At 52.5% G+C, this 22,066-nt stretch overlaps 1 protein-coding gene across 1 annotated transcript in view; it reads right to left on the bottom strand.

Annotated features, from left to right (window-relative positions):
- cct7 (chaperonin containing TCP1, subunit 7 (eta)) overlaps positions 1–22,066 on the bottom strand; it is a 50,839-nt gene that overhangs the window by 5,761 nt on the left and 23,012 nt on the right. The window contains exons 5-10 of the mRNA XM_085976111.1: positions 17,913–17,965; positions 15,244–15,415; positions 9,785–9,949; positions 2,782–2,970; positions 1,773–1,870; positions 1,450–1,582 (exon numbers count right to left, since the gene is read on the bottom strand). Coding sequence (XP_085832237.1) covers positions 1,450–1,582; positions 1,773–1,870; positions 2,782–2,970; positions 9,785–9,949; positions 15,244–15,415; positions 17,913–17,965 — 810 coding nt within the window. The remainder of the gene's footprint in view (positions 1–1,449; positions 1,583–1,772; positions 1,871–2,781; positions 2,971–9,784; positions 9,950–15,243; positions 15,416–17,912; positions 17,966–22,066) is intronic.

Below are 22,066 nucleotides of genomic sequence, written 5' to 3'. Positions count from 1 at the left end.
CAAACACACAGCAATAAGCGATTTAACTGTCTGAGCACCCAGCGTTCACGATCCCGGCGCTAGGCCCAATACTGCCCTCGACAGCCGAGAGCCGCGCTAACACACCGACAAGCAAGGCAGCTCCACAGAATAACGCAAACACAAGACACGTCCACGGGCATCATCACAACCAAATAAATGCAATGCTCATTAAGGCTGGTTTTGTGCCATAAGCTTACACGAATTAGGAACTGAACTAAATGATACCATTTTAAAGAGGGTGCAGGAACAAAGACACCAGGGGTTGTATGTACACAAATCTTTGACGGTGGCAGTTGAGGCGGCTGTTTTAACAAAAAGGATACGGGATCCTTGGCTTTATTAAGAGGCATCGAAATAAAAGCAAGGACGTTATGCTGAACCTTTATAAAACACTGGTTAGGCCCCAGCTGGAGTACTGTGCTCAATTCTGGGCACCGCACTTTAGGAAGGATGTCCAGGCCTGGGAGAGGGTGCAGGGGAGATTGACCAAAATGGTACCAGGGATGAGGGACTTCAGTTACGTGGAGAGACTGGAGAAGCTGGGGTTGTTCTCCTCAGAACAGGTTAAGAGGAGATTTGATAGAGGTGTCCAAAATCATGAGGGGCTTTGAAAGAGTAAAGAAGGAGAATCTGCTCCAAATGGCAGGAGGGTCAGTAACCAGAGGACACAGGATTAAGGCAAAAGAACCAGAGGCGACATGAGGGAACACTTTTTGTTTACACAGCGAGTTGTTGTGATCTGGAACGCGCTGCCTGAAAGGGCGGTGGAAGCAGATTCAATAGTAACTTTCAAAAGGGAATTGGACTTGAAGGAATTTTTTTTGTTTTCTACACAGCTATGGGAAAAGAGCGGGACTAATTTGATTGCTCTTTCAAAGAGCTGGAACAGCACGATGGACTGAATAGCTTCCCTGTACGTTGTATCATTCTATGATTCTTTACATGCACGCGGAAGGAGGCCGCATTCAGGAAAAGAGGCAGCAAGCGCGCGGAGAGAGAAACCTTTGGCTCGGCTACTTGAGCTGGATTCAAAAATCAACTCCATGTACCGATCTTTACTATCTCAGGCTGGACAGCTCCCACGTGGGCACACACCAAATGTGTTCTTCCCTCAGCGGCTTTTATGGAAATTCCCCGCCCGTCATCCTGACACCACACAGCTGGATCCGCATTAGCCAGTGTGCCATTGCTCTGCAGGCACAAGACGTGCCCCCACATTCAGTCAGTCAGTCAGTCATTGTGCCACTAGGTGTCACAGCTGGTCCAGAAATATCGCCTAGCCGTACTATTTCAGATGTTGACCTGCCTACCGTGCATTTGCTGCATCAGTTAGCCGGAATGAAGTCTAGGGCCTCCTCTCAACACGCGAAGAGCCTGTAAATCAGGTGGCATGCCTCCCCCATTTTCCCATTGCTGTTAGTTCCTCACCTTGATGGCCCGTCTAACGATCATTATCGCATCGTGAAGGGAGCGCTCAGTTTCTTCCATAAACTGCTCTGATCCACCTCGAAGAATGATCGTACAGGTCTTGGCCTTGGGGCATCCAGTGAAGAAGTTGTATCTGGGGGAGGGGGGGTAAAAGAAAAGGTCACAATTCTCTGTTAGGCACCCAACGAATAGAAATCACCACACTGGTTGAAAGCTTAGAAAACACCTTTCAGGATATACACGCTGCGCTCGTGAAAGTGAGGCATACTCGAGCTGGTGAATGGAATAATAAGGGTAGATAGAGCACCTCGTATTACTTATACCTTTCACTTCCAACCTGGACCTCCTCAAACTGCTCGCACAGTCCCAACACATTATCAGCCATGGCGTTAACGCTGGTCTGAATGGAACCACCACAGGCCTAAAAGGGCAAGAAAGGCAAAGACACAAAAATGATCGCAGAGAGCCAACACGTGTATCTGGTCCATTAACATCAATCAGATATCATACATCCATACTCAACCTTCAAACCTCCTGGATCCCCGACTGTTCTAAACTCACCCTGATGGCCACATGCACTGCACAGTACGCTGCGTAGACCAGATTGGATTCCTGGTCAGTGCAGTTAATTGTCCACAGCCTGAACAGCAAATGCCTCTGGCTTATACCCGGAGCCACTGCAACTGTTCTTTGCACTTCAGGAGGGTGGAGGAAAGGAGATTCTGCCACAAACCCGCCCCGGAGCTTTTTATTGGCCCCTGTTGAAGAATGGGCGCGGGTCAGGCCCAGGCTCTGGTGCTCTCCGTGGTCAAATAGCCGAGCGGTCACGGTGCTATCGTGTGAACAGGGGAGAGGCTCTGAACGGTTGCTGGTGCCCATGAAAGCAGACTGCAGCAAGGGTTAGCGTCGATGAGAAACCAGGGGTAAGAGAGGAAAGGAGTTCAGCAAGAGAACCTCGTTTAACATCTTCTGCCCTGCAGAACTCAAACTCAACAATTGCTCACCTATTCTTTACCTATAATTGAGCGTTTGCTGAAAGGAGATTGTGCCAGTACAGTACAGTAGTTTCAATATCTCCCACACATTTTTATGAATAAGCCATCACAGTGACGAGCACCAACTGTTGGTGACAGACTGCAGCACGGACTGATTCTGTTATATTAGTGCGGGTGGATTCGCTCAGCTAATATTGGCCACAAACTGTCAGTGAGAGCAGCAGTCTCCATTCCCAGATCTGTTGGATTATCAGCAGCAAAAACACAACTAGCTAACACTTCAAGCAGCTCATTTCCAGTCAAACATTTAGCCATTAGACTCCGCAGACTCACTGACCATCATAGTCCGCTTGAGATCCTCCTCCGGAACCCTGCCGGCGCAGAACATGTCCCTGTCTGCAAAGTACTGGGTCGCCACATCTCCAATGGGAAGCTTGGACAGCACCACCTTGGCCCCAGACAGGTGGATTTTCTCGAGCTTATCATAAAGGATATTCCACTCTGCATCAACAATGGCCTGATAGTCCTAGAAACAAAGAGAGCGCAGCGTAATTAATGGCCAGAGCGTGTAGTGGACCCAGTCCGTACACTGCAGTGTGGTGGGGACACAGATTAGCACACTGCTCTTTATTACCGCACACCCCGCGTCTAAATCCAGCTAAAGCTAAGCCGCACGGCCACTGCTGGATCCCTGGTCCGTGCCGGGGCACTCATTCTCAACCACTTCCAACAAATACAGAACTTGGTGCTGAAGGAGTGAGGGTAGGGCTGGTGAATGCAATACTCCAGACTCAGCATCAAGCACTCCCTACTGCAAAGTGTGACACTCCTCCATTTCCCATACTCGACATCCTGTGGCCTCTCTGCAAGACAGCCAATTAGTGGTGAATAAGAGGCCGTTTTGTGTTATGGGCCTGTGCCAACTGGAATCTTTACTGCGACGACCGAAAGTCATTCCACAGAGGGCTCCTGCAGTTCGCAGGGAAAGGATACTTTCATCCCATCAGCCTGGGCTCGATTTGAGCCCAGCTTCTTGAAGTGAAAGCACGGGTCCAGCTCCCTGAGCCAGCCAGTATCTCTACATTTTAAAAAATAGAGTCAGCAGAGAAGAGTGGGCTGAACGGAGAGATCAGCAACCCAGCTACCAGGGCCGGACAGAATCAAGTCAGCAAACATCAACACGCGGCGCCCCATTCACCTGTAGCTGTTAATCCCCATGCATTTCACACCATGCACACTAGATACACAGGAAGAGTATGGAAGCTGTGCAATGTATGGGGATTAACAAACTGCAGAGCAAACAGCTGCAAGGCTGATACTGTGAAAAATTATATCAGTAAATTGGAGAGTTATTGAGGGAGTGGGCAGTAAGAGACATGAGTTATTGGGACTGGCCTTTACTTCCGTGCGTTTGTTGGAAGGATTTGAGAATTGGTGTCTCCCCTGACAAGTTACAATGAGGAAAACAATAGGACAGGTGCAAAGATATTGAGCACTCAATCATTTTCATTGTATGGATACAGAGGACAACATAGCGGTGTTCCGGGCATCCCAGGATGGGAGAAGCCAATACTGGTTGGATCACTCAATCAAGCATGTGCTTTGATTATATGGGAACAGTTAGAAATCTGTGCCACGCCTCACTCTCTGGCTGGAGGATGAGAGCTCCAGACATTCTACAACTGTTTGGACACCATTCACACCTTTGACTGCTGTGATTATCTCTCTGCCGAGGTGTGACAAATGGCAGTTGGAAAGGTTACCTGTAAACATCTGACATGATTCTCTGACTATATAAGCTGTGTCTTTATGCATTTCTCCACTTCACTTGAAGAAGGAGCAGCGCTCCGAAAGCTTGTGATTCCAAATAAAGCTGTTGGACTATAACCTGGTGTTGTGTGATTTCTTACATTTGTCCACCCCAGTCCAACTCCGGCATCTCCACACCAAAGATAAAGTAGTGCATCTCTTAAAATAGTTTTCTTAAAGTTGGAACGGTTACATACACCACAATCCTCCTTTTTTAGCTTAACAGTATATATTCCCCATTAAACATAACATAACAACATATATACACAACTTCATGTAAAAACAGTTCACAGATTCAGTCTCTGAGGAGGCCTCCTGATCCGAGACGGATAACGCCTTTCAGGGGTCTCTGGTTCTCGTTGCTGGGGTGACTCATCTAGTTGATCCCCTATGGATAGGACATCATCATCAGGTATATTCACTTCTGAGGTAGATGCTTCAGGTTCACTAACTTCCTCCACGGTTGTCTCTGTCGTAACCATGGGCTCGACCCTTGTTCTCGATCCCACCAGTTGGTCAGCATGACGTCGCATTACATTTTCACCAACATCTACCGTGTACATCAGGGGTCCTTGTCTGGCCCGAATTGTTCCAGATTGCCATTTCTCGTTTTTATAGTCCCTGGCTAACACCGGTTGTCCTATTTCAAAACTCCGAGTGGGCTTGTTATTGATATGCTGGAACTGTTTGTTTTCGACTTCCCTCCGCACATTTGGTTTTAACAAGTCCAACCTGGACCGCAACCTCCTGTTATAGAACATCATGGCAGGACTTTGGTTTGTTGTTGCATGGGTGGCGTTTCGATATGCCAGTAGGAAATTGTCCACCTTGTGTTGCAGTGGAATCTGATCTTCGCTCATGGCCTTTATTGCCTTTTTGAACGTCTGTACAAACCTCTCGGCCAGCCCATTCGTAGCTGGATGATATGGGGCAGAGGTATAATGTTTCACCCCATTCTTCTTCAGGAATTTCTGGAATTCCTCTGACACGAACTGTGGTCCGTTGTCTGAACATATTTGCTCTGGCAATCCATTTCTTGCAAATATCGTTCTTAGCACCGTGATCGTCTTCTCCGAGGTAGTGGTAGTCATTTTAATCACTTCTGGCCATTTAGAATGTGCGTCCACCGCAATTAAAAACATGGAATCCATGAATGGACCAGCAAAGTCAATATGTACACGTTGCCATGGGGTTGAAGGCCATTCCCATGGATGCAGCGGTGCAATTGGAGGTGCATTTTGGACTTTTTGGCACCCTGAGCAGCTTTTCGTCAGATCCTCTATCTGTTGGTCGATACCCGGCCACCACACATAAGCCCTAGCAAGGCTTTTCATCTTGACTCCCCCCAGATGACCTTCATGTGCTTCTTTTAGAACTCTCTCTCTTAACTTAGGAGGGATAATCACCCTTGTTCCATACATCAATGTTCCCTGACAGATGGACAGCTGTTCTCGTCTTGCTGAGAATGCCGGTAACAGTGGATCACCATGGGCTGGCCATCCCTTTACTGTCAATTCGTAGTCCCGGGACAGTGTCGGGTCATTCCTAGTCTCCCTTTCAATATTTGCATTGGTGACAGGTAAACATTCGATGATGGTCGAGTGAAATAACTCCACCGGGTCAACCGTCGGTGCCTCCTCCTCAGTAGGTAGTGGCAGGCGCGACAGCCCATCAGCATTACCATGCTGCTTTGTACCTTTGAATTCTATCTGATATTGATATGCCCCTAGGAAAAGGGACCATCTCTGGAGCCTCTGTGCGGTCATCACCGAAACACCCTTCTTAGGGTTAAAAATGGATACCAACGGCTGGTGGTCTGTCAGCAGTGTAAACTTCTGGCCCTGCAGGTAATGATGAAACTTCTTTACTCCCCACACAAGGCCGAGAGCCTCCCTATCTATCTGAGCATAGTTGCGCTCAGCGGAGGTCAATGATCTGGATGCAAATGCGACTGGCCTTTCCAAGCCATTTGGCAACTTGTGTGAGAGTACTGCTCCAATACCATAAGGAGAAGCATCACAAGCTAAACGAATAGGTAGCGTTGGGTTGAAGTGAGCCAACACTTCCTCTGAGGTGATCAATGCCTTGCTTTTGCGAAAGGCCTTCTTACAGTCCTCGCTCCACTTCCATGGTACTTCTTTCTGCAAAAGAGCGTTCAGCGGGTGCAGCACCGTGGATAGATTTGGCAGAAACTTATGGTAATAGTTAATCAACCCTAGGAACGACCTCAACTGGGATACATTTTCCGGAGCGGGAGCCTTCACAACAGCTTCGATCTTGTCAGGTGACTTGTGCAGCCCCTCCTGGTCAATGACATGGCCACAGTACGAGATCCGTTTCTGAAAGAACTCACATTTCTGGCGATTAACTCGAAGTCCATATTCCTTCAATCTGGTGAGCACCAGTTTCAAATTTGCAAGGTGTTCCTCATCGTCATCTCCTGTAATCAGGATATCGTCCAATTAACATTGAGTGCTTGGAATTCCCTGTAATACCTGCTCCATGGCCCTCTGCCAAATTGCTGGAGCCGAAGCCACTCCAAAAACCAGTCTATTATATCGATACAAGCCTCTGTGCGTGTTGATTGTGAGATACTGGCGCGACTCTTCCTCAACTTCCATCTGTAAGTACGCTTGCGCCAGGTCTATCTTGGTGAAGTGTTTCCCGCCAGACAATGAAGCAAAGATATCCTCAATCCGCGGAAGCGGATATTGCACCGTGTGAAGCACCGGATTAACCGTGATCTTGAAGTCTCCACAGATGCAGACCTTCCCCGGTTCCCCTGGCTTGTTACTCGATGAACGCTTCATGACGGGAACAATGGGCGTGGCCCACTCACTCCAGTCCACCTTAGACAGTACTCCTGAACGTTCTAGCCCTTCCAGCTCAGCTTCCACAGCAGGTCGTATCGCATAAGGTACCGGTCTGGCTTTGAAAAATTTTGGGTTTGCATGTTCTGCAATCTTGATTTTTGCCGTAATTCCTCTCAGTGTTCCCAGTCCCTGTTGGAACACCTCTTTAACCTCATCCAATATTCTGGACAATCGTTCAGGTTTGACATGTTTTTTTCCGGAATCTACCGTTATTGCTTTTAGGGAGTGCCAGTCCATATTTATTTTCCTGATCCACTCCCGTCCCAGAAGTGGTGGACCTCCCTCAGGCAGTACATACAAGTCCATTCCTTGGTGTTCTTTGCCCTTGTGTACCACCTTGACTTTTATCTTTCCGATGGGGTATACTCTTTGCCCCGTGTATGTCTGCAATACTATCTCCGTATCCCGTAGGGGAATGTGTGTGAATAACCTTTTGTAATCTTGCTTATTCATGACCGTCAACGCCGATCCAGTGTCCAATTCCATCTTCACTTGGACTCCTGCTATCTGAAGTGTGACCCAGATACTTTGTAGGTCAGCTTCCTTACTCACATTGTGAATTCGCAGACTACCCAGTTCCTTGCTGTTGGGAGTCTGAATCCGAATTCTGTTCATCCGAACTCTTCTCAGCCACCTTATGTACCTTTCTGCACTTTTCCTGCGGTGACTTTTTGTTGCTGGTCTTCTTTCCTGACCAGCATACTTTAGCTATGTGACCAAGCTTGCCACATTTTCTACATTCCTGATTTTTAAACCAGCATTGGTTCTGATAGTGTGTTGTCTTTCCACAACGATAACATTTCGCTGTACCCAAAGCCATTTGATCTACGCTGAGTACCGCTGCCTTCAGCTGCATTTCCGCAGTGCCTCTCGCTGCGGCTTCGTGCGATGCTGCAATAGTGACAGCCTTATCAAGTGTAAGATCATTCTCTTCAAGCAGCCGCTTTTGTGTTCCTTCTTTCGACAATCCACACACGAATTTGTCTCTCAGTGCCTGTCAGTCTTTCCCCAAACTGACAGTATTTCGCTAGCTTACGCAGTTCAATTAAATACTCCGCGTTGCTTTCCTCTTTCAGTTGCGTTCTCACATAAAATTTAAATCGTTCTGCTAACATCAGCGGTGTGGGGTTCAAATGATTTCTCAGGACAGCAACAATATTAGCGAAAGCCTGATCCGCCGGTTTAGCTGGTGATAGAAGATGCTTCAATAGCCTGTATGTCTTCGCACCCATTGAGTTTAGTAAGGTTAGTGCTTTATCTTCATCTGATATTTTATTTGCCTTACAATAAATCTCTATGCGTTCTACATACGTGGCCCAATCTTCAACATCGGCATCGAAATCGTTGATGTTACCACACTTAGGCATCCTCGCAATCTTCTTGAGAAACAAAAAAAAATTTTTTTTTTTCTTTCCAAAATGGCGGTTTCCCGCGCTTGTCTTCTTCCCCCGCCTACGAAAATGGCGGCTTCCCGCGTTTGCCTTTCTCCCCCGCTGGCTGTAATGGCGATTGCCGTATTGCTGCGTTCGCCCTCCCCAGCGATTCTCAAATCGTGCCTCCCAGCCCCTCTTGCAGTCCGGTCCTTTCCCCCGGCTGCGGCTGAGTTCTCCGCGTTTTTAATTTTTTTTATTTTATCCCGCGCCTCGCGGCCTCGGTAGCTGCCCGGCCTTTTTCCCCGGTCGCGGTCGAGCTCTCTCTCGACGCTGTTGCGTCTCCCAGCCCGCTTGCAGCCCAGTCTTTTACACCGGCTGCGTTTGCATTCACCGCGGCTCCCGTGCCTTACGCTGCCCCAGTCTCAGCACCTCTGGCCCTGACTTCTGTCCGGCTCTTTTCCTCGGCTGTGGTCGAGTTCTCCGCCCTTATATCCTCCGTTTTTCCCTCCCCTACTTCACAGCCAACGTGGCCGACTTGCTGCTCGTCGCTGATCGGCTTACCCACCACCGTGATAGAAGGGATGATCACTGCCTGTTGCTGATGGAAGGCTTCGTGTCAGGATTCTTCCTTGCTCTTCAGACCCGAGTCTTTTCTCAGCAGGATGATGAGGGCGGATGCCTCTTCTCGACGCCCGTTAAACTGCCTTGGATATATCTCTGCCGCAGGGTAAGATCGTCATCGTCGCCACTGTTAAGTCTGTGTGTTCTAGTTATTGTTAATAAGAATCACTGCACACAGACCACAAGAGTAAATTCAACAGGTCTTTACTAGTCGGGGGTCAGGCTGAACTGCCCAATAAATCATTACACAGCACTTATATACCGGTGTGGTCACCACCGGTATTACAGTATACAGCAGCCAAGATAAAGTAGTGCATCTCTTAAAATAGTTCTCTTAAAGGTGGAACGGTTACATACACCACAACAACCACCAATTTCTATCCCTCCCTCTGATTGAAGTACCTTCTCCTTGCTGGGGTGTGGTGCCGCGGGTACTAACAGCTCTCCGATATTGCAACCGAGTACCAGTTCTTCACTGAGTCTAGACAGTGACTCTCAGCAGGGTTCAGGGTAAGCAGCACCGTGCAGCAAGAGTCACTAAATAGCAAACAGGAGCAGCAACCCTGGACAAGACTCCCCCACCCACTCTGTACAAGCTCAGAATGGAATTAAACCTCATGCCAGTGCAGTGCTATTTATTGTTCTGTCCCAGAGAGCCACTGACCTCAACATTGGTCACCCGGACCTCTGCGTTATCCTTCTCGGCTTTGAGCTCCAGCTCCACATTAAGCAGTGCGATCTTAGGCTTTTCGTACTTCTTGGGCTGCATTTCAAACCCAGCATAAGAGAACGTTTTCTTGAAGGCAACACCAGCTATCAGTTGAGATTCCTGTGATTAACACCAAGCATGTGTAAGAGACCCGAGAAATTCACTGAAACTGGCATTTCTAAAATAACCTTTAGCTTCAATTTTCATGTTGCCTTCTGTAAAAGATTGAGGTGAGATACAGTCGATGTATGGTCCTGCAGCGCTTGTACACAGGCTAATAGTTTTCAAATGTTACTGCGTGCAAGACCACCTGCAACTGTAAACACTCCCTGGGATTTCCCCTCTCCCCCGGTCCTAACTTCTGAGTGTCAACTCCCCAAGGGCATCCAACACAAAGTACAGAATGCTCGTCACTGTGCTTGCAGAACATAATATACCTGGCCCCACATGGACAGAAGACCAATGATCTGTGGCGCCATTTCTCACACACCCCCTCGCAATACGCAAAGTTGCGCAGGACTAAACGAGGACGATGGTTGGTGCTGACTGACATGTGGTCTCCTCCAAACAATCGGGCCAGGCAGAAAAGGGTTTGTCGATTATTGGTAGCAAACAGTGGTTATAGGAAAGGGGTGGCGAGAGAAGGGGCAGGGTGTCTGGCAGTGTGTGGGCTGGGGGAGAGGGAAGGGGCAGGGTGTCTGGCAGTGTGTGGGCTGGGGGAGAGGGAAGGGGCAGGGTGTCTGGCAGTGTGTGGGCTGGGGGAGGGGGAGAGGGAAGGGGCAGGGTGTCTGGCAGTGTGTGGGCTGGGGGAGAGGGAAGGGGCAGGGTGTCTGGCAGTGTGTGGGCTGGGGGAGAGGGAAGGGGCAGGGTGTCTGGCAGTGTGTGGGCTGGGGGAGGGGGAGAGGGAAGGGGCAGGGTGTCTGGCAGTGTGTGGGCTGGGGGAGAGGGAAGGGGCAGGGTGTCTGGCAGTGTGTGGGCTGGGGGAGAGGGAAAGGGCAGGGTGTCTGGCAGTGTGGGGGCTGGGGGAGGGGGAGAGGGAAGGGGCAGGGTGTCTGGCAGTGTGTGGGCTGGGGGAGGGGGAGAGGGAAGGGGCAGGGTGTCTGGCAGTGTGTGGGCTGGGGGAGAGGGAGAGGGCAGGGTGTCTGGCAGTGTGTGGGCTGGGGGAGAGGGAAGGGGCAGGGTGTCTGGCAGTGTGTGGGCTGGGGGAGAGGGAAGGGGCAGGGTGTCTGGCAGTGTGTGGGCTGGGGGAGGGAAGGGGCAGGGTGTCTGGCAGTGTGTGGGCTGGGGGAGAGGGAAGGGGCAGGGTGTCTGGCAGTGTGTGGGCTGGGGGAGAGGGAAGGGGCAGGGTGTCTGGCAGTGTGTGGGCTGGGGGAGAGGGAAGGGGCAGGGTGTCTGGCAGTGTGTGGGCTGGGGGAGGGGGAGAGGGAAGGGGCAGGGTGTCTGGCAGTGTGTGGGCTGGGGGAGGGGGAGAGGGAAGGGGCAGGGTGTCTGGCAGTGTGTGGGCTGGGGGAGGGGGAGAGGGAAGGGGCAGGGTGTCTGGCAGTGTGTGGGCTGGGGGAGGGGGAGAGGGAAGGGGCAGGGTGTCTGGCAGTGTGTGGGCTGGGGGAGAGGGAAGGGGCAGGGTGTCTGGCAGTGTGTGGGCTGGGGGAGGGGCAGGGTGTCTGGCAGTGTGTGGGCTGGGGGAGAGGGAAGGGGCAGGGTGTCTGGCAGTGTGTGGGCTGGGGGAGGGGGAGAGGGAAGGGGCAGGGTGTCTGGCAGTGTGTGGGCTGGGGGAGAGGGAAGGGGCAGGGTGTCTGGCAGTGTGTGGGCTGGGGGAGGGGGAAGGGGCAGGGTGTCTGGCAGTGTGTGGTCTGGGGGAGAGGGAAGGGGCAGGGTGTCTGGCAGTGTGTGGGCTGGGGGAGAGGGAAGGGGCAGGGTGTCTGGCAGTGTGTGGGCTGGGGGAGAGGGAAGGGGCAGGGTGTCTGGCAGTGTGTGGGCTGGGGGAGGGGGAGAGGGAAGGGGCAGGGTGTCTGGCAGTGTGTGGGCTGGGGGAGGGGGAGAGGGAAGGGGCAGGGTGTCTGGCAGTGTGTGGGCTGGGGGAGAGGGAAGGGGCAGGGTGTCTGGCAGTGTGTGGGCTGGGGGAGAGGGAAGGGGCAGGGTGTCTGGCAGTGTGTGGGCTGGGGGAGGGGGAGAGGGAAGGGGAGAGGGAAGGGGCAGGGTGTCTGGCAGTGTGTGGGCTGGGGGAGAGGGAAGGGGCAGGGTGTCTGGCAGTGTGTGGGCTGGGGGAGGGGGAAGGGGCAGGGTGTCTGGCAGTGTGTGGGCTGGGGGAGAGGGAAGGGGCAGGGTGTCTGGCAGTGTGGGCTGGGGGAGGGGGAGAGGGAAGGGGCAGGGTGTCTGGCAGTGTGTGGGCTGGGGGAGAGGGAAGGGGCAGGGTGTCTGGCAGTGTGTGGGCTGGGGGAGAGGGAAGGGGCAGGGTGTCTGGCAGTGTGTGGGCTGGGGGAGGGGGAGAGGGAAGGGGCAGGGTGTCTGGCAGTGTGTGGGCTGGGGGAGGGGGAGAGGGAAGGGGCAGGGTGTCTGGCAGTGTGTGGGCTGGGGGAGAGGGAAGGGGCAGGGTGTCTGGCAGTGTGTGGGCTGGGGGAGAGGGAGAGGGAAGGGGCAGGGTGTCTGGCAGTGTGGGCTGGGGGAGGGGGAGAGGGAAGGGGCAGGGTGTCTGGCAGTGTGTGGGCTGGGGGAGAGGGAAGGGGCAGGGTGTCTGGCAGTGTGTGGGGGAGGGGGAGAGGGAAGGGGCAGGGTGTGGGCTGGGGGAGGGGGAGAGGGAAGGGGCAGGGTGTCTGGCAGTGTGTGGGGGGGAGGGGGGAGAGGGAAGGGGCAGGGTGTCTGGCAGTGTGTGGGCTGGGGGAGGGGGGAGAGGGAAGGAGCAGGGTGTCTGGCAGTGTGTGGGCTGGGGGAGGGGGAAGGGGCAGGGTGTCTGGCAGTGTGTGGGGGAGGGGGAGAGGGAAGGGGCAGGGTGTCTGGCAGTGTGTGGGCTGGGGGAGAGGGAAGGGGCAGGGTGTCTGGCAGTGTGTGGGCTGCAGGGGAGGGGGAAGGGGCAGGGTGTCTGGCAGTGTGTGGGCTGGGGGAGGGGCAGGGTGTCTGGCAGTGTGTGGGGGAGGGGGAGAGGGAAGGGGCAGGGCGTCTGGCAGTGTGCGGTCTGGGGGAGGGGGAGAGGGAAGGGGCAGGGTGTCTGGTAGTGTGCAGGCTGGGGGAGGGGGAGAGGGAAGGGGCAGGGTGTCTGGCAGTGTGAGGGGGAGAGGGAAGTGGCAGGGTGTCTGGCAGCGTGTGAGCTGGGGGAGGGGGAGGGGGAAGGGGCAGGGTCTCTGGCAGTGTGTGGGGGAGGGGGAGAGGGAAGGGGCAGGGTGTCTGGCGGTGTGAGGGGGAGAGGGAAGGGGCACGGTCTCTGGCAGCGTGCGGGGGGGAGGGAAGGGGCAGGGTGTCTGGTAGTGTGTGGGCTGGGGGAGGGGGAGAGGGAAGGGGCAGGGTGTCTGGCAGTGTGTGGGCTGGGGGAGGGGGAGAGGGAAGGGGCAGTGTGTCTGGCAGTGTCTGGGGGGGAGGGGGAGAGGGAAGGGGCAGGGTGTCTGGCAGTGTGTGGGGGGAGGGGGGGAGAGGGAAGGGGCAGGGTGTCTGGCAGTGTGTGGGGGGAGGGGGAGAGGGAAGGGGCAGGGTGTCTGGGGGGAGGGGGAGAGGGAAGGGGCAGGGTGTCTGGCAGTGTGTGGGGGGAGGGGGAGAGAGAAGGGGCAGGGTGTCTGGCAGTGCGCAGTCTGGGGGAGGGGGAGAGGGAAGGGGCAGGGTGTCTGGCAGTGCGCGGTCTGGGGGAGGGGGAGAGGGAAGGGGCAGGGTGTCTGGCAGTGTGCGGTCTGGGGGAGGGGGAGAGGGAAGGGGCAGGGTGTCTGGCAGTGTGCGGGCTGGGGGAGGGGCAGGGTGTCTGGCAGTGTGCGGTCTGGGGGAGGGGGAGAGGGAAGGGGCAGGGTGTCTGGCAGTGTGCGGTCTGGGGGAGGGGGAGAGGGAAGGGGCAGGGTGTCTGGCAGTGTGTGGGCTGGGGGAGGGGCAGGGTGTCTGGCAGTGTGTGGGCTGGGGGAGGGGGAAGGGGCAGGGTGTCTGGCAGTGTGTGGGCTGGGGGAGGGGGAGAGGGAAGGGGCAGGGTGTCTGGCAGTGTGTGGGCTGGGGGAGAGGGAAGGGGCAGGGTGTCTGGCAGTGTGTGGGGGGAGGGGGAGAGAGAAGGGGCAGGGTGTCTGGCAGTGCGCGGTCTGGGGGAGGGGGAGAGGGAAGGGGCAGGGTGTCTGGCAGTGCGCGGTCTGGGGGAGGGGGAGAGGGAAGGGGCAGGGTGTCTGGCAGTGTGCGGTCTGGGGGAGGGGGAGAGGGAAGGGGCAGGGTGTCTGGCAGTGTGCGGGCTGGGGGAGGGGCAGGGTGTCTGGCAGTGTGCGGTCTGGGGGAGGGGGAGAGGGAAGGGGCAGGGTGTCTGGCAGTGTGCGGTCTGGGGGAGGGGGAGAGGGAAGGGGCAGGGTGTCTGGCAGTGTGTGGGCTGGGGGAGGGGCAGGGTGTCTGGCAGTGTGTGGGCTGGGGGAGGGGGAAGGGGCAGGGTGTCTGGCAGTGTGTGGGCTGGGGGAGGGGCAGGGTGCCTGGCAGTGTGCGGTCTGGGGGAGAGGGAAGGGGCAGGGTGTCTGGCAGTGTGTGGGGGAGGGGGAGGGGGAAGGGGCAGGAGTTCTTCAATGAAACAGAGAGGATTGATGAAGGTAGTGCAGTTGGTGTTGTGTATCTGGACTTTCAAAAGGCGTTTGATAAAGTATCACATAATAGACTTGTGGGCCAAGTTGAAGCTCATGGGATGAAATGGATAGTGTCAGCGTGTATACAGAAAGCAGAGAGCAGTGAACAGTTGTTTTTCAGACTGGGGGGAAGCATACAGTGGTGTTTCCCAGAGGTTGGTATTAGGACCACTGCTCTTCTTGATGTATATTAATGAGCTGGACGATGGGTATATAGGGCATCATTTCTAAATTTGCAGATGACACAAAGCTTGAAAATGTAGTAAACAATGAGGAAGCTAGTAGCAGACTTCAGGAGCACAGTCAGGCTGCTGAAATGGGCACGGTGGCTGAAATCTAATGCAGAGAAGTGTGATGTGCTGCGTTTTGGAATGAAAAATGATGAGGCAGTATAAATAAAATGGCAGAATTTTAAATGGGGTGCAGGAGCAATGAAAACTGGGGGTTCACGTTCACAAGTCTTTGATGGTGGCATGTCAAGTTGATAAAGCTGTTAATAAAGCATATGGGATCCTTGGCTTTATAGAGGTATAAAGAATTGGGAACATAAGAATTAGGAGCAGGAGTGGGATATATGGCCCCTTTATTGCATGTAAATGATACTGGATAAGATTAATGCTGACAAACACTGACCTCCAGACCGCCTCCTTGAACTTTCTTTATCCCAATCATTTTCAGTGGAAGAAGGTCATCCAGCATCATGACTGCACCCACCACCATCTTGGAAAAGAAACCTTTCTGCCGGGCAATCAGCTTGGAGCCGAGGGCAGTAGCTGCACATTTCTCCAAAAGCGCTCTCTGATGCCTGCAAGCGTGGGACAAGAGAAAACAGTGTATGTTGACAGGACCAGCATTAAAACTACAAGACAAGTTTATCCTACATCGACATCTGGTCTGTTAATGTAATTACAAAGCAGCCCACTTGATCAGCAGTCCATCCACCACCGTAAACATTCACTCCCTCCACCACCGGCGTACCGTGGCTGCAGTGTGGACCATCTACAGGATGCACTGCAGCAACTCGCCAAGGCATCTTCGACAGCACCTTCCAAACCTCCACCACTTACAAGGACAATAGCAGAAGATGGGTGGGAACACCGTCATCTCTAGAAATAGCAGATGCATTGCTGATCATCTTCCAACATTCGATGGAATCTGGAACAGTACCCATCGATTGGAGGGTAGCTAATGTTACCCCGCTATTCAAAAAAGGTGGTAGAGAGAAAACGGGGAATTACAGACCGGTAAGCCTGACATCGGTAGTGGGGAAAATGCTAGAGTCCATCATAAAAGATGTAATAGCAGAGCACTTGGAAAGCAGTGACAGGATCGGACAAAGTCAACATGGATTTACAAAAGGTAAATCGTGCTTGACTAATCTACTGGAATTTTTTGAGGATATAACTGGTAAAATAGATAAGGGAGAACCAGTGGATGTGGTGTATTTGGACTTTCAGAAGGCTTTCGATAAGGTCCCGCACAAGAGATTAGCGTGTAAAGTTAAGGCACATGGGATTGGGGGCAAGGTATTGACTTGGATAGAGAACTGGCTGGCAGACAGAATGCAAAGAGTTGGAATAAACGGGTCTTTTTCCGAGTGGCAGGCAGTGACTAGTGGGGTACCGCAGGGATTGGTCCTAGGACCCCAGCTATTCACAATATATATTAATGATCTAGACGAGGGAACTAGATGTAATATCTCCAAATTTGCAGACGACACAAAGCTGGGTGGGAGTGTGTGCTGTGAGGAGGATGCCGAGAAACTCCAGGATGATTTGGACATGTTGGGTGATTGGGCAGAAACATGGTAGATGCAATAGAACATGGATAAATGTGAGGTTATCCACTTTGGTGGCAAAAACAGGAAGGCAGATTATTATCTGAATGGCAATAGATTGGGAGAAGGGGAAGTGCAACGAGACCTGGGTGTCCTTGTGCACCAGTCGCTGAAGGTAAGCATGCAGGTGCAGCAGGCGGTTAAGAAGGGAAATGGTATGTTGGCCTTCGTAGCGAGAGGGTTTGAGTACAGGAACAAGCATGTCTTGCTGCAGTTGTACAGGGCCTTGGTGAGACCACACCTTGAGTATTGTGTGCAGGTTTGGTCCTTATCTGAGGAAGGATGTTCTTGCCATGGAAGGAGTTCAGCGAAGATTCACCAGGCTGATACCTGGGATGGCAGGAATGACGTATGAGGAGAGATTGGGTCAATTGGGCTTGTACTCGCTGGAGTTTCGAAGAATGAGAGGGGATCTCATTGAAACTTATAAAATTCTGACAGGACCGGACAGACTAGATGCAGGGAGGATGTTCCTGATGGTCGGGGAGTCCAGAACCAGGGGTCATAGTCTAAGGATAAGGGGTAAGCCATTTAGGACAGAAATGAGGAGGAATTTCTTCACCAAGAGAGTGGTGAACCTGTGGAATTCTCTACCACAGAAGGCAGTTGAGGCCAATTCATTAAATATATTCAAGAAGGAGTTGGATATATTTCTCAAGGCTAAAGGGATCAAGGGGTATGAGGAGAAAGCAGGGACCGGGTACTGAATTTGGATGATCAGCCATGATCGCATTGAATGGCGGAGCAGGCTCGAGGGGCCGAATGGCCTATGCCTGCTCCTATCTTCTATGTTTCTATCTCACCGCTGGGTCAAAATCCTGGAAACCCGACCTAACAAATGTGGGAGCACCTTTACCACACGGACTGCAGCGGGTCAAGAAGACGCCGTGAGGAGGGGGGGGGGAAGGGGGTGACTGAAGAATCATGGAGGCAACAGTCCCTTTGGAATGCTGAAAGGGGAGGGGAAGATGTGTTTGGTGCTGGCGAAAGATGATCTGTTGAATGTGGAGGCTGGTGGGGTGGAAGGTGAGGACAAGGGGAACCCTATCGTGGTTCCGGGAGGGAGGGGAAGGGGTGAGAGCAGAAGTGCCGGAAATGGAACGGACACGGTCGAGGGCCGTGTCAACCACAGTGGAGAGGAATCCTCGGTTGAGGAAAAAGGAAGACATGTCGGAAGCACTGGTATGGAAGGTGGCATCGTCAGAACAGATGCGACAATGGAGAAACTGGGAGAATGGAATAGAGTCCGTACAGGAAGCGGGGTGGGAGGAAGTGTAGTCCAGGTAGCTGTGGGATTCAGTGGGCTTAGTGAATGTTGGTCAATAGCCTATCCCCAGAAATGGAGACAGAGAAGTCGAGGAAGGGAAGGGAAGGGAAGAGTCGGAGATCAACCATGTGAAGGTGAGGGAAGGGTGTTCAAGGTAGCTGTGGGAGTCAGTGGGCTTATAGTATACTTTATACTTACTCCCTGTTGTCTTTTTCCACAGTTACAGCGATGGCTTTGATTTTTTCCAAAGCCTGTTCCGGAAAACAAAAATCAGAATCAGCCGCATAGTTAAAGAAAAAAACACTTGAATTTATATAGCACCTTACCACAGGACTTCTCAAAGCACTTTACAGCCAATGAAGTGCTTTTGAAGCGTAGTCACCATTGTAATGTAGGAAACGTGCACAGCAAGCTCCCACAAATAACAATGTGACAATGACCAGATAGTCTGTTTTAGTGATGTTGGTGGAGGGATAAACATTGGCCAGGACACCAGGGCTAACTCCCCCTGCTCCTCTTCGAATAGTGCCGTGGGATCTTTTATGTCCACTTGAGGCCTCAGTTTAGCGTCTCATCCGAAAGACATCACCTCCAACAGTGCAGCGCTCCCTCAGTACTGCACTGGAGTGTCAGCCTAGAATTTTGTGCTCAAGTCTCTCAAATGGGACTTGAACCCTCAACCTTCCAACTCAGGCGAGAGTGCTACCAACTGACCCACAGCCGACACACTTAAGTAAACAATATCCTGGGGACTTCCCGGTCTGTATGGCTCCGTTACACACTGGGCTGTATCCACTGAGCTGTCGCCAGAGCCAAAGTTTTTAATATACATTTTGTTTAGTGAGTAACATAGGGGAAAGTGGAGGAAATATCTGTGACGGTGAATCTAACGTAACAATCAGTGAATCGCCTCCTGTATTAACAGCATCAGTAACTCCTAGAAACCACAACAACTTGCATTTATATAGCATCTTTAATGTAGTGAAACGTTCCCAGGCACTTCACGGGTGTAATCAGACAAACACCGACAGCAAGCCAAGGAGGAGATACTGGTAGGGGTGGTGTAACGCTTGGTCAAAAGGTGGTTTTAAGGAAGCGAGCTGGAGAGGCAGAGAGGTATAGGGAGAGAATTCCAGAGCTTAGGGCCTAGATGGCTGAAGACACGTCACCAATGATGTGGCAAAGGGGGAAATGCGGAAGAGGCCAGAGTTAAAGGAGCGCAAAGTTCATGGAGGGCTGTAGATTACAGAGATGGTAAGGGGCGAGGCCACGGAGGGATGAGAATTTTAAATTTCAGGTTACTGGACCGGGAGCCAATGTAGGTCAATGAGCCCTGGGGTGATGGTTAAACTTTGGTGACAAACTTTTGAGGGCAGCCGAATTTGAGGAGGACACTCCATAATCCCTCACAGCTGACAGTGTCGAAGGCCTTTGTGAGATCAAAGAAGGCCACATACAGCGGTTGGTGCTGTTCCCTGCGGTTAAGGCGGCAAATGGCATGTTGGCCTTTGTAGCGAGAGGGTTCGAGTACAGGAACAAGGATGTCTTTGCAGTTGTACAGGGCCTTGGTGAGACCACACCTTGAGTATTGTGTGCAGTTTTGGTCGCCTTATCTGAGGGAGGATGTTCTTGCCATGGAAGGAGTTCAGCGAAGATTCACCAGGCTGATACCTGGGATGGCAGGAATGACGTATGAGGAGAGATTGGGTCGATTGGGCTTATACTCGCTGGAGTTTAGAAGAATGAGAGGGGATCTCATTGAAACTTATAAAATTCTAACAGGACTAGACACAGGAAGGATGTTCCCGATGGCGGGGGAGTCCAGAACCAGGGGTCACAGTCTAAGGATAAGGGGTAAGCCATTTAGGACAGAGATGAGGAGGAATTTCTTCACCCAGAGAGTGGTGAACCTGTGGAATTCTCTACCACAGAAGGCAGTTGAGGCCAATTCATTAAATATATTCAAGAGTTGGATATATTTCTCAAGGCTAAAGGGATCAAGGGGTATGGGGAGAAAGCAGGGACAGAATACTGAATTTGGATGATCAGCCATGATCTCATTGAATGGCGGAGCAGGCTCGAGGGGCCGAATGGCCTACTCCTGCTCCTATCTTCTATGCTTCTATGTTCTATGTTTCTATGTTTCTCTTGTAATTGACGTGCAGTGAAGATCATGTCCATTGTGCCTCTTAGTGGGCGGAATCCACATTGCAACTCTGGGAGGAGCTCTTCGGTCACTGGGAGAAGGCGATTGAGGAGGATTCTTGTGATGACTTTCCTTGTGGCAGGCTGCAGGGAAACTCCTCTGTAATTACCGCAATCGGACTTGTCACCTTTCTTGAAGGTTGTCACAATTACGGCGTCTGAGATCCCCTGGCATGCTCGCCTCCTTCCAGATAAGAGAAATGAGTTCATGAATTCGCGCCAGTAGTGCTTCTCCGCCATGCTTTAGTGCCTCGGCAGGGATTCCATCTGCTCCTGAGGCCATGTTGTTCTTCAGTTGTCGGCTGGCCTTTTGAACCTCATGCCGGGCTGGGGTTGTGCGGAGATGGTGGCGGGTAGCACGCTGCGGGATGGAGTTGAGGACACTTGCGTCGAAGACAGAGTCTCGGTTAAAGAGATCTTCGAAGTGCTCCTTCCAGTGGGCACTGACTGCCTCTCTGTCCTTGATGAGTACTTCTCAAATTCGGCTGCCCTCAAAAGTTTGTCACCACCCTCCGCCTGCTTCACGATGACATGCAAGCCGTGATCCCGACCAACAGTTCCACCACAACCCAATTCATGTACGGACCGTGGTCAAGCAAGGCTGTGTCATCGCACCAACACTCTTCTCGATCTTCCTTGCTGCAATGCTCCATCTCACCCTCAAGTAAGCTCCCCGCTGGAGTGGAGCTAATTTACAGAACAGGAAACTGTTCAACCTCCGTTGCCTCCAGTCCAGATCCAAGGTCGTCGAATTACAGTATGCAGACGACGCTTGTGTCTGCGCTCACTCGGAACGCAAACTCCAAACCACCGTCAACCGAAGTGTACGGGAGCATGGGCCTTACACTAAACATCCGTAAGACAAAGGTCCTCTGCCAAGCTGCCCCCGCCACATAGTACTGTACCCCCCGATTATCAAAATCCACGTCAAGGCCTTGGAAAACGTGGACCACTTCCCATACCTCGGGAGCCTACGGTCAACAAGGGCAGACGTCGATGATGAATTCCAACACCGTCTTCAGTGTGCCAGTGCAGCATTCGGTCGCCTGAGGAAGAGAGTGTTTGAAGACTAAGACCTCAAACACGGCACAAAGCTCATGGTCTACAGAGCAGCAGTGATACCCACCCTGCTGTATGCCTCAGAGACATGGACCATGTACAGCAGACACCTCAAAGCACTGGAGGGGTACCACCAAAACTGTCTCCACAAGATCCTGCAAATCCTCGCTCAGGCCAACATCCCCAGCATCGAAGCTTTGACCACGCTCGATCAGCTCCGATGGACGGGTCACATCGTCCGCATGCCCGATACGAGACTCCCAAAACAAGCGCTCTACTCGGAGCTCCGACACGGCAAGAAAGCCCCAGGTGGGCAGAGGAAACGCTTCAAGCCTCCTTAAAAAAGTGCAACATCCCCACTGACACCTGGGAATCCCTGGCCCAAGACCGCCCAAAATGGAGGAGAAGCATCCGGGAAGGCGCCGAATACCTCGAGCCTCTTCGCCGGGAGCAAGCGGAAGCCAAGCGCAAGCAGCGCACATCTACCCAAGCACCCCACCCATCCACCCCTTCAACCACCGCCTGCCCCACCTGAGAGACTGTAGGTCCCGCAGTGGACTCATCAGTCACCTGAGAACTCATTTTTAGTGTGATAGCAAGTCATCCTCGGTTCCGAGGGACTGCCGAAGACGACGACTTGGTGTGAGTTAGAATCTGGGCAGCAGAGTTTTGGCTGAGCTGACGTTTACATAGATACATAGAAGATAGGAGCAGGAGTAGGCCATTCGGCCCTTCGTGCCTGCTCCGCCATTTAATGAGATCATGGCTGATCCTTTAATTCAGTATCCCGTCCCCGCCTTCTCTCCGTAACCCTTAACCCCTTTTGCCCGTAGAAATATATCTAATTCCCTCTTAAATATATTTAATGAGCTGGCGTACACTGCCCTCTGTGGCAATGAGTTCCACAGGTTCACCACTCTCTGAGTGAAGAAATTCCCCCTCATCTCTGTCCTAAATGGTTTAGCCCTTATCCTTAAATTATGTCCTCTAGTTCTGTTCTCACCCGCCAAGGGAAACATTCCTTCTGCATCCAGTCTGTCTAGACCTGTCAGAATTTTATACACTTCTATGAGGTCCCCTCTCAATCT

The sequence above is a fragment of the Somniosus microcephalus genome, chromosome 2 (assembly GCF_052327205.1).
Source record: "Somniosus microcephalus isolate GS21.2 chromosome 2, FLI_Smic_1.0, whole genome shotgun sequence".
NCBI classification, from domain to species: domain Eukaryota; kingdom Metazoa; phylum Chordata; class Chondrichthyes; order Squaliformes; family Somniosidae; genus Somniosus; species Somniosus microcephalus.
The sequence above is the reverse complement of the archived record's forward strand: the minus strand, read 5'-3'. Positions and strand labels throughout refer to the sequence as shown.